Source organism: Diadema antillarum, unplaced genomic scaffold (assembly GCF_040938485.1).
Source record: "Diadema antillarum isolate AM-2024a unplaced genomic scaffold, OU_Dant_1.0 seq00000041_RagTag, whole genome shotgun sequence".
In the NCBI taxonomy this organism is placed as follows: domain Eukaryota; kingdom Metazoa; phylum Echinodermata; class Echinoidea; order Diadematoida; family Diadematidae; genus Diadema; species Diadema antillarum.
The window spans coordinates 2653117-2671480 of NW_027271153.1; the positions used below are offsets into that span (position 1 = coordinate 2653117).

The 18364-nt window shown below is 39.1% G+C and overlaps 1 protein-coding gene across 1 annotated transcript in view; it reads right to left on the reverse strand.

The window, feature by feature from the left end:
• LOC139725436 (zinc finger SWIM domain-containing protein 8-like) overlaps window positions 1–18364 on the reverse strand; it is a 66809-nt gene that overhangs the window by 26759 nt on the left and 21686 nt on the right. Inside the window, exons 2-3 of the mRNA XM_071636512.1 lie at window positions 8588–8732; window positions 401–495 (exon numbers count right to left, since the gene is read on the reverse strand). Coding sequence (XP_071492613.1) covers window positions 401–495; window positions 8588–8732 — 240 coding nt within the window. The remainder of the gene's footprint in view (window positions 1–400; window positions 496–8587; window positions 8733–18364) is intronic.

Genomic DNA, 18364 nt, shown 5'->3' on the forward strand with positions numbered 1-18364 from the left:
ACCTATCCATTTTGATTCTAATTGGCACCAGAATAACAAATGTTAAATGGATAGGTAACATGATATCAAGGAGCTTTTGTTTTGAAGCTCCTTGATGATATGAAGTAGATGCATAGATATGCGCGCAGGATATACTTAATACAAGCATCTTTAAAAGCCACATGTTGACTACCAGGCAGAGTAAAAAGTAGAGATTGCATCTTTGACCAATCAGAATCGAGGATTCATCAAATGAGGTATATAAATCATACTTTCTCTCACATCATCTTACTCTGTTCTTTTATAATGTATGTGTTCAGTGATTATCACTTTGACTACAGTATTCCCTCTGCCTTGTATTTTCTCTTCGTTTGTTTCCCCACAAACCTTATCTAATGCTTGCAGAGAAGGGGATACTTACCAATCTGTAGCACATCCCGCACTGCTTTGTTTCTGACCATGTGTTCCCCTCGCTGGAATTCATCGGGGCTACCATTTGCTAGACAGGAGTACAACCTATACAATGAAATAAGAAAAAAAATATACAGAAAGAAGAAAACAAATGAAAGAAAAAGCACTAAAGGTAATGTGAATAAGATTTGAGAATCTACATGGGGTCAATCCCAGCACATACTACATTTCAATTATATCTAATCTTTAAAGGGAAGATAGATACATGTATTTAAGTACTTTCCTTTTTGGTATTCTTATCAATGTATTATATCTTTCGTTTCAATATGATTTGTATTCATCTAATTTCTGTTGTTACTAAATAATGTTCTTGCATTTATTGATGTATGTGTGTTTTTTTTTTTTTTTTTTTTTTTTTTTGTGTGTGTGTGTTTTTTTGCACAGACTAGTTGAAAAATAGCCACTGACAGAAGCAGGTCCAGTGATAAAATGAAACAAACAGAACTGAACTAAGTACAATGTACATTCTTGGACATGCTGTTCTGTGCACAATATTCCTCTTGATAGGGGGGCATGAATGGGTGCTTGGGGTAATACCACAGGCAATACCTCCTGGAAGAACCTAGTGTTAACCCTTTCTATACCAGGGACCTTGGACAGTGTGTATCATACAATGCTATGGGAGTTTGTCTGCACCAAGCGGCACTCGAGGCACAAGAAGGGTTAAGTGAGCACTCTGAAGAGACTATCCGACAGTTTGTAAATTTGATGAATATCACCAGATCATCTATCATCGTGAGGAAAGAGGTGCTTCCGTTCAAATCAAACAATCATACTGCATCAGCTTTCACCGATTTGAACAGCAGTGCTCTCAATCCAAAGGTAGCTAGAGGTACAATCTGTGATTCTTCCGGGGCGGGTACACGAGTATAATTATCTCTCGGTTAAACTTCTCAATGCATTGGTCAGGATATCTTGATTCCACACAAAAGATAGCAGAGGAGAAGGAAATGGACGGGGTTGCAGTAAATGTGCTCACACTGGTACATGGTATGACCAGTGCCGTATATAAAGAGAGTCTGGCCAACTGCTAAATTGGACGCCATGTCGTTACCGCGCGTATTACGCGTTACAGGGTTAAACCAAATAAGGGGTAGTGAACAATGAGCGCTGCGTATGAGCGCACTTTAGTAACGACATGGCTCTACAAAGATCACGGGACCCCTTTTGACCAATCACAGGCTTCAAAACTCATGAGCTGAAAACCGAGTTGGCCAGACTCTCTTTAAATATGGCACTGGGTATGACCATAATAAGTCATTCACAATAACAAGGAAGACACTTGACTGATAAGGGATACTAAGAGCTCATATCAGCATGATTTTTTTTATTTTTTCTTCATCGAACTCAAGGGGAAATGGCAACTGCTACTTGACATTCATTAGCACCTCAGTAATTATGAGACATTATCTTTGTTTGGACAGCAGCCAAATAGGAAATCTTAATCTACGAAGCAGCTTAATGACGTGCATTAAACATACAAACGTTGTGTATAGTGCTTTGTGATTTGCTGGAGTAAAAACAGTAGTCATCAATATTTATCTGCATTAAGTGTTATACACTCATGTCATAAGATTTATTACAGAAATACCCAGTACCAGAAAAAAGTTGTGGCTACATGGCAAATATAGATACTGCAGTAAAATCAATCAACTCTAAATTGTCATTGAGGCACAAAATTTGAGTGAACGATTTTTTTTTTTAAATTACTGAATCCCTCCCCCCCCCCAAAAAAAAGTCAAATAAGTGGACGAAGCATGTAATGAGGGCTATGAACTCCCTTGAACATCAACCATCGAGAGAACAACATTCTGCCACAAAAGAAAAGGGAAACTGAAAAAAGATTTGCTTATGACACATTTCCTTAATCTGTTCAAGATTGGGTCGACAAAGATTTGTGTCTTAAGAATGCAATCAATGTTGTTCATCAAATTTTTGTTTCTTTCAGGGAAGAGCAAATCGTGAATGATACATCGTGGGGAACCTTGACCCCCCTCCCCCATGAATTAAATATTAGAATGGTCAGGCTATAGCTGCAACCCATGTGACCACTGGTACTCTGCAACGTGAGGTCGCTTTCAAACGAGTCAATGTTGATTGGTACGAGTGTGGCAAGGTGAGGCGTAGAACTGCAAACAAAAACAGAAGGCTGAAGAGCAGGATCCACCATCGGAAGCAGACACTAATCCTGCCATTGACCCGTCTATTGACAGCGAGGGCACTAGAGTGTTTTGAGTCTGTGTGTGTGTGTTTGTGTGTGCGTGTGTGTATGTGTGTGTATGTGTGAGTATGTGTGTGCAAACATGCCTCTGCTCAATTCTAAATGTATGTGAGCTTCACAGTTTGTATATCTGAGTCTTCTTTTGTATACCATAAGCAGTCTGTATCCCTGTATGTACACGTGTATATGTATATGTATGTATGTCCATGTCTGTGTCTGAGTGTATCATACAACTTGATATCTTTGTGTCTGTGTCTCTGTACGTACCATGGTATTCATGTATCTATAAGAACGTGTCTGCATGTGTCTGTCTCAGAGACTCCAACTCTCCCGTTTTCGACGGGAGATCTCCCGCCGAAAACCCATTTTTGCAAAATCTCCCGTTCTCCCGTTTGAGATTGAATTTCTCCCGCCCTGGCTCAATGTCTCCCGTTGGAAAGGATTTCCCACTTACCTGCTATCGTATGTTGCAAAAATAAGCCTTAGATAGCACCAGAGAGCATCTATAACCCTAGGAACTTCGCGCTTCGCACACAAAAACTTGGGTCTCCCGTTTGCTAGGAGTTTCAGGCGGGAGAATCTCCAGATCAGAAGGTGCTTGGGGTTGGAGTCTCTGCTGTCTGTCTGTGCACTTGTGTATGCCTTTGTGTCTGCCTGTTCATGTGCACATGCACGTGGATATCTCTGTGTGTGCTGATGTACGTGTATGCCTTTACTACCACTGTTATTTTTGCGAGGGTTAATTTTCGCAACTTTCGCAAATAACTGTTGGACCGCCAATTTAACAACATGCAAAAAAATATACATGTATCAAACTGACAGGCATTAGTGCATTTACGATAGCTGCAGCGTCAAATCACAAAATAATATCTCGTGAAATTTTTTGCCATACGTATAGTAGTACGCAAGGATAATAATGCACTTCGCATTATAGCCTTAGTGTCAATATCGCGTAAACAACATATCACGAAAATGTCTGTGACCTCATTCACGAAAATAAATATTTTCGCAAATGTTGGTGTGTGTGTGTATGCCTTTGTCTGTGTTAGTGCACTGTAAAAGTGGATATTTTCGCGCAACTAATTTTTCGCACTCGGCCAGGTAAGAAGAGTTTCGCATGCTTTTAATTTCGCAGAATCAAGACATCCACTACTGAAACATATGGCAAGCAAAAATATTCGCGTGCTTTTATTTTCGCGCTAGGTTCTGGTTGCACAAAATGCACGAAAATTTCCACTTGTACAGTAGGCCTATGTGTTATGCCTTCATCTGTGTGGTGTATACGTGTATGTTTCTGTCTGTGTCAGTATACAAATGTATGTGTACGCCTTTGTCTATGTGCATGTACAGTATGTGTAGGCCTTTATCTATGTTGGTGTATGTGCGTGTGTAACATGTCTTTGTCTGCGTGGATGTACATGTATGCATGCCTTAGTCTATGTTGGTGTAAGGTTTAGGTATGTCGACTGTGTCTGTATGGATTAAAACATAGTATGCTTTTGTCTAGTACAAATGTACCTGTGTATGTGTATTATGCCCTCGTCTATACCCAGGTGTCTGTGTGGGTGTAGGCTATAAATGCCTTGGTCTGTAGTGTGGGTGTTATGCGTATGCCTTTGTCTGTGTGAGTGTATAATGTTTCTGTGTCTGTGTATGCATGCCTTGGTATACTATAAGTTGGTGTTGTGTAAATCTTTGTCTAGTTTGTGTGGGTGTATGTGTATACCTTTGTCTGTTTCAATGTATGTGTATGCCTTTATCTATGTTGGTTTGTTTTTGTCTCCATGAATGTATGGATATACCTTCATTTGTGTGGGTGTATGTGTCATCTTTGTGAATGTACATGTACAATTGTATAATATGCCTTTGCCTATGTGGTGTTATGTATATACCTTTGTCTGTGTGGGTGTATTATTGGATGCCTTGAATTGTCTGTGTCCATTGATACATACAGGTGTATGTGTACATGTAGACATCTGTGCTTGTGCACTCATACCTGTATGTGAGCCTCTGGTTGAGGCCGAGGATGGCTGAGGGGGATGGGGTAGGCCTATCGAGAAAGATCTTTTATCAATTTACATAATTCATCAATTCAGCACAGGCTATTGTCGCACCTTGCTGGTGCAAATATTATACACTTCCAATCCAGCGTGGCTCCTTGCAATAGGGCATGCAATCACATTATCAATATGCCACAACCTTTTAATTTCCACTGCTGGGCACTTCATTTCTTATTCATCTATTTTTTTTTATCATCCTCGGCGGATGATCACTTTTGTACCATGTCATGAATATGATTGAAAATATATGTCCGATCTATGTATCTTTCTCTTACAATGCACATATTCATGGTATTACTGGCCTCTCCATCAAGAGAAGCAATATCATGGAGAGAATGCGGAGAATGGGCGCACCATGGCTAGACTTAACTTTCCATTTATTTTCTGTGTCTCTTTTGCATACATTTATAAAAATCCAACTCAAATATGTACATACGTCTCATATCACATACAAAGTGAGCATTCTGTTTCAAGGCATGCATAATTGATAGTAAGATGGCTGCCTACAAATGGGCATGACACGTATGAAAAACAGTGCGGACGCTTCCAAACCCTGGAGCGTCCACAGCTGGAGTTAAAGAGGAATGTGGCCCCAGGTAGATGGTGTTTTTTGATGTAAGTAAAGCCTTCTCCAGGGGGAATGAAACTTGTTGGAAAATGGAGAGGGGGACTTGCAAATGTATGCCGCCACTGCTGCTTTACCGACAACGCGCGCGAGAAATCCTACAGACCCAGATCAATTACCAGGAGCACGGTGTGTAAGGGCTGAAACCGAAGGAACAGCAGGAAACGTAGCTGCGGCGTTGACCTCATGAATGTGCATGTCACCTCATGGGGTCATGTTTTGTCTACAGAGGTGTTTCTAGACAGGGATACATTGTGTGTACACACACCAGGAGAGGCCACAGAAAGATGTAGCAGTGAACTTGCCTGGATTTGCGGGATCGATGCATTAACCCTCGTCGGTTTGTCGAAATATGAGAATTCAAATCCATTTTCATGAAACAAATAGGTGTGAAGTAGTATCCTGCACTTGAGTGCATTTACTGGGATCTCCTATAGATGAGAACCAATATCCTGTTGACTTTCTACAGGTACTCATTGGGTAGAAATATCATTCTAGGTTTCAACTAACTGGCAAAATTGTGATATCAACTGGCTCAGAGAATGTATTTTTTTATTTCTCTTCAAGACAGACTAAAAATTTCATTTGGAAAAAAAAAAATTGACCAGCACTTCATTCATGATTTGTAATTCATTCCTATCATTTTACAGTTGTTCAGAGTCCTTGTCTAGTTTGGGGTGACTCAATATTTAACTTCATCTGAAACTGGGTACATTTTGTTCTGAGCATGTGAAGAATGGCAAAATTCTTTTGTCTTTCCGATCATGTGTCCAGCAAATTATGCTTTCAACATTTACATTGTAGTTTCCTTTGAATACTGTATTTTTTTGAACATTTTTTTCTTCATTAGGCTTACATTGTAGAAGTTCATATTCATAGTTACATCAATGAAAAGTTTGTCTTAATTTTTTTTTTCAATACACTAAACTGGCACACTGGAGTTTATGGTCAATCATGAACTGCACATACTTTAGGGAGTGCAATCAATATCGTACTCATTAAAAGAAAATAGCTGCAACTTGCATTCCAGTCATGAGATACGAAAATCAGATGTCCTAATGATATTCACACAATGCATTCAGGGCTCTGAAAAATCTATATGCCAGTCCTTCACATCCTGCTTTTGATATTTGGTGGGTGTTCTTTCTGGAATCGCTTGCAACAACAACAAAAGTTTTCTTCACCCCAAGCCAAGCTCCAACACCTGAAATCAGACAAAGGTTAGCTTCAATTTTATCCCATGTACAATCAAACAAGGATGACTCTAATCCCCATCATGACCCTCTTTCAATGGACAATAAGAAAGGCAACCATGTGAAACAGAACGAATGTTGGGGTCAAAATCTGACCCAACATTATTCCGCAAGCCATACGGCAATAGACACAGTCCAATGTGGCAATGATTTCATGAAAATGCAAGCCAATCATACTCCATGCAGATATTGTGCATTTATAAAGGCATGATGACTCAAACAACACATTTGATATGTCTTGAAAGATACTCATCATGCCTTATATTTCAGCACTCACCGTGTGACATGAATAATTCACAAAGTTGAATACTGATAGTGATTCTTGAGGTCTGTTTGCAAACATGAGTTGTTGTGGTTTTTTTTTTTCTAGTGCTGATATGAACACTAGCAGATTCCCCCCCCCCCCCTGCTTCACAGCGATGACCATCCAACATGTTTGTGAATGATAGCATTTGATTTGATCAAGGCAAAAAACTACTGGCTGGCCTCTGTCTAATCTGGATTCACTTGTCACGGCAATCATCTTAATATCGAGAAGAGAAAAACACTTATGAGATGGTGGGAAGAGGGTATGATGCGGGATTTATGGAAGCACTTGCACGATAGCTTGCAGCACGAAAACATTCCGCCCATGAGAGCCATTCTAAAGACAGCAGTCTCCACAACCAGAGTGCTACAGGAAGTTTGTGGATCGCAGGGGTCGCAATTTGAAGTGGTCAAGGCGACTGATCACAATTATTACTCGTGAGGGAAAAATGCTGTACTCCAGGATACCATATCACATTTAATCTTTGGAAACACACGATTTCAAATCTATTCATGGAAAGTACAGACAATGTAAAAATATTTTTTAAATTCCATCTGACATGTTGAGAACACGACTCTGATAGCCATCAGCCATCTTCACTGTTGTGCAGAAGGAATTCTTCAAAAGTGGAAGTGCCTACCATACCATGATGGGGATTGTCATTCATCCCCAAGGCCCCATTATGTACAACAAAAGCAGCAAAGGAAAGCATTGAAACATATCTTCTCCAGTGTCAGTTTTATCAAGAAGCAAAAATACAGTTGCATGTTAATCTTCAATCACAAGCATAAGAAAGCTTCTGTTTGTTGATTTCTTAAGGGGCTTATTTGGGCTTATTGTGTATTTTGGACAGTGTAAGAGGCAATGAAATAGTTACTGGAACCATTGTGCATTTCATACTTGAACATGGAACAAGAGCAGCTATTACAATTAATGTACTTTGCACTCCCCTGTATGTTAAGAAGGAGGCACATCAAAGAGATATCACACTCTGTGTCTTTGAGTTGACTTGAACTAAAAGAGTGAAATTAAAGAGAACACAAAAAAGTTTCATTACCATTGCATAACAAAAAAGAAAAGAAACCAATAGAATTTCAAAGGTTTGAATGTTTTTACACACATGGAATATATGGTATCACCCAGAATGAAAAATGCCAAATAATCTCTAAATTATATATATATATATATATTTTTTTTTTTTTTTTTGGGGGGGGGGGGGGGTAATATCGTCCTATGATTTAGCAAGTACACCTCCCCTTAAGAAAAAATAATCCCTACCAAATCATTGCAAATCTGAAATAATTTTATGCACAGGTTAAAAGTTCTTTTCTTTGCACCCACTACAATATACGGAAAGGTTTAGTCATCATTTGTGTGCAGGCAAATAGTCCCCATGTCAGGCACTGACATCAGCACCCCATGTGTTTTGCATGATATGAGAGTGCCACTACTATCACTGTTTTATGAGAACTGGCAAAAATTGAAAAATTTTATCATTCTCTTAATTTTCAGTCATACATAATGAAACTTTCACACAAGTCTGTTCAAATGATTACACTCCATTGACCAAAAGGAACAGGAAACTGTGGTCTAATGTTTCTCCATTGAGGATTTCTTTGATTTCATGCAAGATGACACCCCAGAATCAAAGCACTGACGGCTCCATCTCACCTAATGTCTTCCTCGTTCTCCGGAAAGCTCCAGAAGGCAATGCGCAGCTGGAGGTTCTCGGGGACAGGCGGGTAGACGCGCTCGACAACCTCGAACGGGATGTGGAGGGCCACTGTCTTCGCTGTCAGCTCCACCAAGGAACATACTGCAAAGGGGGAGGGGGAGGAAGAGGACAAAGAAAGATTAATAATCACCAACAGTTACAATGATAATTCATATGACTTCTATCTCGGAACACAGCACTATCATGCAAGATTTGTGATAAGTCAATCAAACGTTACGTATTTGCTACAATATTTGGCATCACTGCAGCTTCTCTTCTTATAGACACACTGACAAAAATTCTCATCATTCATTTTTTCTGCCTCCCTTCTCTTTTTGAATTTGTCTTTTTCCATTCACAAAGTATACCACATACAGTACAATTATATGTTAATCTACCAACAATTTGATTACAATGCAGATGTGTTCAATACATACAGACAAATTAAATGCAGCCAATCCACAGCAAATCAAATCATCAAACTGCCATCAGGGAGTTTGAACCCTGATATCATGAAATCAGTCGATCAATCAATGCTTTTGCCGAGGGGCTTTTTTACTGTTCACGAGTATGTGGCACTTGCTGCGTTCAAACCTCTTAATTCTTCTTGATTCGATGAAAAAAGTGTACATACAATGTATGCTCCAGCTCAAGAGTGAGAACATATCCGATGCCCAAGACTGGATTCAGCATGCGTGGTGTGTTGTTTGCGCACATCACTTCCCCTGTCATTTTCAATGCCAATTAGCATTCCCTCAAATTACCCTGGATTTAACCCCGGCTGTTGACGTTTCTTAAATACTCCTTGCCTTTTCATCATCTTTCACACTTATAAACGCATGAATGAATACTGCAAACACGATTGGTGAGTGATTGTGAACATACAGTGCGAATGTGCCATCGGAACGTTTTTCTTTTTTACTCACAACTTTACAAGCGTCAGCATTTTGCACAATTTTTATGCTGTTCTTGATTTTTCTTTCATTCATTATTGTTATCATTATGGTTTTTCTTTCAGAGAAAACTATTGGCAATGCGGCACACACATAGGTACTACCATGCTTGCTCACAGAGCTGGTCCACCAGCATTTTCATAACATGTATCAAGTGTTTTTACTGTCTGTTCATTAGAGTTCGGCCCTGCACTTGAAGTTATTTTGATGCAGCAAACCAGAAATGGCCAATTCAAAAGTGGCTAACTAAAAAAAAAAAAAAAAAATGTCTGTATGTAGGAAAAAACAAACAAACAAAAAAACAAAACAAACAGCCCTTGAATCCCAAAGTCCTGTCAAACTACCCTCCAGGTTGCAGCTTACATGCCTCAGATGGGGTATTTACAGAGTATTTTTTCATTACATCCATGGAATGAACATAAAATACCATTAAGTGATACAGTCTAGAATTTAGTCATCCTGATTGCTCAGGGGCATGTTTTAGCAACTCTCGTCTACAATAGTTTTCACTGTCACAAAGAAATTTGCTCCACCCACCCCACAAGACATGGTTAAACAATGTGTTTGCGATCCATGTCTTGGCTTTGAGCAGCAACATGATAAAAATGTCCTTTGCGAGGAAATTACATAGCTGGTAAACAATTCATGAGCTGAGGGGGAAAAAATGAAGGACACTATGATAATTGATATCATACAATCGACAATGGACAAGGACAGCCCTTTTTGTGATCACCAAGGTATCCCATGCAAATGACATATTGACATTTGATTTAAAAGGCCATTAATTTATCCATGCTAATCAAAGTTCCATCAAACTTTAATTAATCTGCTTCTACATAATATCACTGTTTTTTTTTTCCTCTAAAATAGTGTGTTTCCTTTGTATATCAGTTCTACTACTTCTTTCACATTTAATTTAACAATTTATTTGTCACCTTTCAATAACCCATGTTAAAAAAAAAATACAAAGATGATGAAGAAATGCACTTTTTTGTACAGCTGTACATAATATACTTCAGTGCTCACACACACACACACAAATTCATATATTACTGTTAAGTAGCATGTTTCCTCATGTGTGGAGATGTTTACATGTATCATGTGTACAATAGTTACACCAGCTAGCACACACAAACTATTATTCCACAAATACCTATCCAGCTAATGCTATACACAAAATAGGTTGCCATGGAAACTATCTTTATCCAGGCATGACTGCACAGAGTCACGCATACTGCACTGGATGGCTGTGGGAGGGAATATGTACAAGCTATGGTACAGTGCTTGGTGAGGTCACTGAAGGAGAGGACTGGCCCATTCTTACAGTGGTCGCCAAGGCGCACATTTAAATGCCGACCATGCATTATGCACCATGTAGGGGCAGTGATTTTCCGTTTCAAAAAATTGCCTTTTCCGTTTCACAAAATCATGAATTCCGTTTCAAAATGGTGAAAAAACGGAAATTCCGTTTTCCCATATGAATTGTACATACAAAAAATGCAAATTCCGTTTACATGTATTTGCATGCAAAAATGAACAAAAATTAAAAGATTGCTATTTGAAGTTTGTGTGCCTGTGTAATCGTGTATACATTCATACATGTTATGCATAGTGTATACCTGATGATTTCCAACCTCTGTACATACCACACACCCATGAAGACAAATGAAATGAAACATCAGTACGACAATTTATTTATTTCGACTGTCAAAACATGCACAGGGCTGTCACTTAACTTTTTTCCTTGGTTGCCAGCCGGGCAACCTATAGAGTTTTTTAGGTTGCCAAATGGCGGTTTAACAAATAGGTTGCCACAGTGATAATGTTCGAAGAGTATTGCATAATGTGTAAATCTGCAAGGTTAATTATGGCGATGATAAAGAGGGCTGTTTACACTGCTGTTTACACGACTGTTTACACTGCTGTCTACAAATTAGAAAAAAAATATACAAAGTAAATTATGTCTCTGAGTCTCAGCTAGTGACTTTATGCTAGTCAAGTGTTTTTATTCCTTTGATTAGAAGCTGCAAACAGAATACATGATAATCAGTTTAATAAGCAGTGTTGATAAAAACTTCAGCACTAAAAGAACGATCAATCTACCTGAATCTTTCTTCAGTCAATACATTGTAATCCAGTTAATCATGCCGTGGGACAGTACATATTTGTGTATCACTATCAAAGCCTGGCCTGCAGTATCAACAACTATCATTATGAATGTCCTCTTTTTTGACTTGCTAGTCAAGTGACTTACAGTGTACTACTGTCTAGTCAAGTCTTTATATTCCTTCAGAAGGTCTAAACAGATGAAAAATTTCAGCACTAAAGGAACAATCAATTTATCTTTCTTCAGTCAATAATCCAGACAAGAAACTAGCACTCATCTCACTCTGATCTTTCCCCATTCCGGCCTCGGTCCCCCCCCCCCCTCCCCCCCCCCCCAAAAAAAAAAAAAAAAAAAAAAAAAAACGAGGAAAACACACACACATTGCAACACAACAAAAACCTCTCCCCTACACCTTCCCGATTTCCGTGTTTCTGTCAGGTGAAACGACATGTTCAAATACAAAAATAAAACAGCAGTAGATATTGATTGAAACTCAACACCCATTCATGCCAGCCAGGCCAGGCTGCCATAAACTTCAAAGCACATTCCGACAGCTGGCTGGTTGGCAGAAGAATTTGCGCGCGCGTGTCAATTTCTTGACTGAAGAGAGGGCCTGGGAACAGCCCCTTTCCCTGTTCATCTCCAACACCCCAGACAGTTCATGACCTCCAAGAATGCGCCAGTACGCGCGGTTTCTTCTGTTGATTGGTCTCTCTCTCTCTCCACCCCACCCATGCCAGTCTGGCATGGCACCTTGGCATCGTGGGATTTTTCTTTTTTCTGCGTGAACTTGGAGTTTGATCACTCTTCTCTCCTGAAATTGTGCGCTGTGCTCTACACACGACATAATAGCAGGCTAGGCTAGGCAGGCATATAGCAAGTCACCACTCCACTCACCTGCTGACAGCTTACCGCGAGCAGATAACAGTTAGACAGTTAGACAGTTTCTTCTGTTGCCGCTACTTTTACTGCCAAAATACTGGCTTTATCATCACACATTATTCGGCGAGACACACGTTGTGTTTTGGAATATAAATGGACTTTCTTCTATGGTTATGATTGTTGGTGTTGGATCAAACTGAGTAAGTGTTCAACAGTTATTGAAATCGTGACATCGCTAGATCTAATGCCGTTAGACATCGCTAGAACTTGCAACTAACACAACTTGGCTTAGAAACTCAGTTTCCGCAGTCTGTGAATATCGTGGACATGTAATAATGATTAATTCACAGCTTCTGTTGGATTTATTTTTACTTTTATGTGTTTTATTTTGTTAAAAAGTGATTTTCCGTGATTTTCCGTGTGGAATATTTTTTCCGTTTCAAAAGGCCGTTTCCGCGTTTTCCGTCCGTTTTCCGCGATCGCGGAAAATCACTGTCCCTAACCATGGGGGGGGGGGGGTTGTGAGTAGGAGAGGGTTTCACGCTGGGAGAGAGACACTTGCGCTATACACCTAGTGTGGTAGTCGTGTCACATTGGTGACGGTAGGGACAGGGACGGCATTCGTACACTGAAATGGCCTTCAAAATATCTCACTGAGCTCTCAATCTGTTTGACACCTTGTATCATAAACAGAATACTGATACCTGTTGGGAGGAGATGAATGAGGGGGGCTTTGTAATACAGTGACATCTTTTGTACTTGGAGATGGAATGGTGAGGCATCCCTGACAGTGTGCACACACACACACACACACACACACACATACACACACACATACACACACACCTTCACATACAAAGGAAAACAATGTGGAATGATACAGTATGCCCATATGACCTTACACGAATTAATGAGATCATGCATATCCACAAAGTATAAAGCCTCAGGTAGGCACTGAAACCAATCACACCGGCCTTCAAAATTTCATTAGACAAGAAATCTGTTGTGTCACATTATCATGATGCTGACGATGATGATTGGGGGGGGGGGGGGGGGGGGGGGGGAGGTCTGCAAAAAATGAGATTGAAATAAGCGTAGCAATGAATTTCAATTTAAAAAAAAAAAAACTACAAACAAAATACAGACAATCTGCTTTTATGACTGCTGTTTTAAACCTCAAAAAAGGAGAGAAATGTACATTTTTGTGCATTCCTCTCCAAATCTCAAAACTCATCTTATAACTGTCAGGACAAACTTCCCAATGTGTGCAATTACTCGTGAAGTTTGGATAAAATAGTAGACACTGCCAATGCTTTGAAGGAAATTAAAGTCCACATCAGATGCTCAAAGACCTACGCCTACCTCGACAATATGACGCACAAAAACTGCGTGTTAATCGGTCGAATACATCCACCAGGCCTGCAATGTATATATATGGATGCAAATTCCTATGAAATGTATGAGATGCAAGTACACCGTTCGGTACATTTGATGTCCATCATCTGCAGAGAGGCTTCGCAAATTCGATGCACGATGCAGGAATCAGACTTTCTGGAGGCTAGAAAAGCTTTGTGATGGATTGGCTGCAAAAGTGAATTTTGCTAGCTTCCATTTCACTCTCAGTCTTGCAGATGTCTTCACTTTCACTAAATACCATGTCCTTTCACTTAATGGGGAAAAAAAAAGAGTCAAGCAACGTTCTAGAGGGGTCTGTAAGCTTTCAAAAAGCATAGCACTACCACTCTTACACTTTCCCATGTGCACGGAGAGATTGTAAGAACAGGCTCTTAAAGTCTTGAAGACTTAAGGTCTCCTAAAAGTTTGAAACCACACCATAAAAGATGTTTTGTTTTTTTCTAACTGATCTATTGGTCCATACTGCTTGGAACAAGCAGTAAAAAAAAAATAAAAAATAATAATTTCTTCTTACAAGTACACATTCCTGTGTCTTGTTACTCAGGCCTGGCGATACGGTGCAATTACCTCCGCGAAAAGGGCATAAGCTTTTGAATTTATAACGGTCATTGAAGCACCATGCGGAGCAAAGGACAAAAAATCTTGCAAGTTCACCTCCTCGTATCTCCCTTATTTTACCACCAAATCTCATCCTTCATATGAATTTTGGACAAAATTGCTTATGTATCTTTCGAGATATTCGTATTATTCTGCTCGAGTCAATCATGGGAAAGGATTACGATTATTTCCCGACACAACTCTGCTACAACATGAATATGCATTTGATTAACAGATTGCTAGTCTGTATACCCCAGACTCACTACCTGCAAAGTTTCGTGTTTGTGCAATTAGTCGTTAGGTTAAAATCAGAACAAACAGACAACCAAATTTTAGGGAAAATACTGGACAGGCACAACTAGATCATCCTCATGCGCTTGCGTTCTTTACTGGTCAGCGCATGCGTAGCCAATCAGCGGTGTCAGGTTCGGCGCACGGCGACAGGGTTCAGCTTCGGTCCACAGGGTGGTGAGTGGGTGAGAGACGAACCTGCAATGTGCTTCAACTGTTTCATGAAGCACGAAAACCGATACATCGGACTGCATAACGCTTACGCTATGGATTTTACGTGGGTCACAAATGACAGTGGTCTCCCATTTTTTTTCCCCGACATAACAGTGCAACAAATATTACAGAAAAGATATTTGGAACACAGTATGGACATACTACCACAAGTCATATACCTAAGTTTCATTTTTGGGCAATAATGGAAAATGTGGAAAAAAAAAAAAAAGGTCCTCAGCTCATCTCTCCCATTTCACTTCCGGGTTTCTTCGGCTGACAAGCAAAAAAAAAAAAAAAAAAAAATAGAAAAGGGTCTTCAGCGGAAAAACATAACCTTACCGCGATCACACTTCAAGATCTCTATCTATTTCTTTTTAGTGCCACTTGTGTACTTCCGGGTTAAAAAAAGTGGGGGGGGGGGGGCCCAAAGTGATGACACCGTATGTATTCCTTTGTATGGTGCACAAAAAGTGTAAGGGGCCCGAGCCCCCACGGCCCCCCGGTTCTGCCGGCCATGGTACTGACTATCATTCCCCCTGCCTTAACTAAAAGAGGCAAGTCAAGTGTTCTGAAAACTGAAAAAGTGTTGAATTCTCTCTTCTTTATGGCCTTGCCCTACTGTGACATCACAAATCATTGTAATCTTCTTTTTCAGAAATGATGGCATACCGTTTTACAATATTTAGATTTAATCAAAACTTTAAAAATTCCCAGCTTTTGAATAGCTTCTGATTTTCCTTAAATTTTCTGATGTGTGCTAATATTGTATTTCCTTTTTCTTTTTTCCTCAGGTACAGTATGCACTTTACTGACCAAATATTCCCAGCATCTCAAGATTCTAAATGAAAGGAATGTTCCACAAAACAATACCACTCACTGATGTACTTCAAGCGTCAGCAGATTCAACCAAGAAGAAAGAACTGACTGACTGACCAAATGAATGGCTGAATAAACAACTGAATGATTGAGTGAATGAATGAGTAAATGAATGAATGGATGAATGAATGAATGAATGAGTGAACGAATGAATGAATATCAGGCGCAGTCTCCCCTAAAATGATTTAATCCATCACCAAGTCACACACCTGCAATTACCCTTGAATGCGACCCAATTGTTACAAATCGTTTCAGAGACATCATACGAAATTAAGCTGATGTATTTCTGTCCCACAAATTCCATTACCTTGATGACCTCTTCATGGAAATTGGGCCAAATTATAAGCTTTTGTACATTATCTCAATGTACAAATGCATTTTATTGAAACAATATTTATAGCATCACCAGGTTGTACTGTACATAAAAGAAAGGTTTGACATAACAATACCACTGACTTGTGTACTTCAAACCTCAGCAGATTCAACCAAGAATAGTGGACTTACTGACTGATTGACCAAATGAATGACTGAATGAATAACTGAATGAGAAAGGAATGAATGATTGTATGAGTGAATAAATGAATGAATGAATGAATGGATGAGTGAATGAATGAAAGAATGAATGGATGAATGAATGAATGAATGAATGAATGAATGAATGAATGAATGAATGAATGAATGAATGAATGAATGGATGAGTGAATGAATAAATATCAGGTGCAGTTTTCCCTAAAATGATTTGATCCCTCACCAAGCCAAATGCTATTACCCTGGTATGCGATCTAATTATTTCAAATCATTTCACAGTGACACTGTATGAAATTTAAGCTGATGTCTTTCTGTCCCACAAATTCCATTACCTTGTTGACCTCTTCATGGAAATTGGGCCACATTACAGCTTTCATACATTGTCCTCATGTACAAATGCATTTCACTGAAACGATATTCCTAGTGTCACCAGTACATGAAAAGAATGTTCGACATACAAGTGTAGCAATATCATCGACTTATGTACTTCAAGCCTTTTTAGCAGATTCGACCAAGAAGAGTGAACTTATTGACTGATTGACCAAATGAATGACTGATAACTGAATGAGTGAGTGAGGTGAATGAAAAAAGGAACAAACGTTTGAATGAATGAATGAATGAATGAATGAATGAATGAATAAATGAATGAATTGATAAATGGATGAATTCACTATCATGTGCAGTCTCCCCTAAAATGATTTGATCCCTCACCCAGCCAAATGCTATTACCCTGGTATGCGATCCAATCATTTCAAATCATTTCACACAGACATCACATGAAATTAAGCTGATGCATTTCTGTCCCACAAAATTCCATTACCTTGATGACCTACTCTACACTCTGTACCTCTTCACCCCTTCCGCATCTTCCATTCCAGTACTTTCACGTCGCATTTAGAACTGCACCTACAATTAATCGCATATTCGGCTTTCTGTGTTCCATTTTTCATTTTCCCACATGCTCACCATACAGTCACCTTTTCCAGACCTACTCTTTTTTTTTTCATTAAGCATTTCAACAGACTTTTGAAATACACATCAAAATGCAATATGAGCCCATAGCACAGTGATAGGAATACCATCTTTTATCAAAAAGCACTCTGATGTAGAGTCAAATGAAAAAATATTGCTGGCCAATATCGTATACGTACATCTAAAAAAAAAAGAAAATTGCACATGCTACCAACAGACACAATCAAATTTCAGATAAAAAATGCTCTAATTTTTTAATGAAGACAAAACATCCAACAACTTAAATATGGATACTACATTGTAGTTAGCAGCTCTGCGATGACAAATGGAATATGAATATCCAAAGAATGCGCAGATTACTGCAAATATTCATGATAGTAGCAGTAAAGGTAATGACCATGGTAAAATGTCCAATCATGATGGTTGCTACTGAGAACCAGTTCACAATACAGTAACATCAGATCCTCAGCCAACAAATTGTTTAAATACAAAGAAGTATGATGTATCAATATTCATATATTGAATTAAGGTTTGGCATCTTCAACTCTGAAAGACATTTTCTTGGGGGAAAAAAGCAAACTAGCAAATGCAGATGTGTAATTGATTTGAATAACTACCTCTCCCATCAGATTACAAAGGACCATTCTCTTAATTAGTTTGATTGAAATTTGCCTTGCTACAGTGTGATATTGTTGTGCATTTACAAGTCCTGTACATGATTTGTTGATTTCATGATGCAGCTAATATTTAGGCGTTGTTTTGTACAGTAATTAGTAGTAATACACAGCAAAGACACATCTAATGCTCTTGCATTCCAAAATGATTCAACCATTGTGTTGGCAGGATTTACTTTCTAATACATTATTTGTTCTTGTATATTCCCTCTCTAGGAGAACATA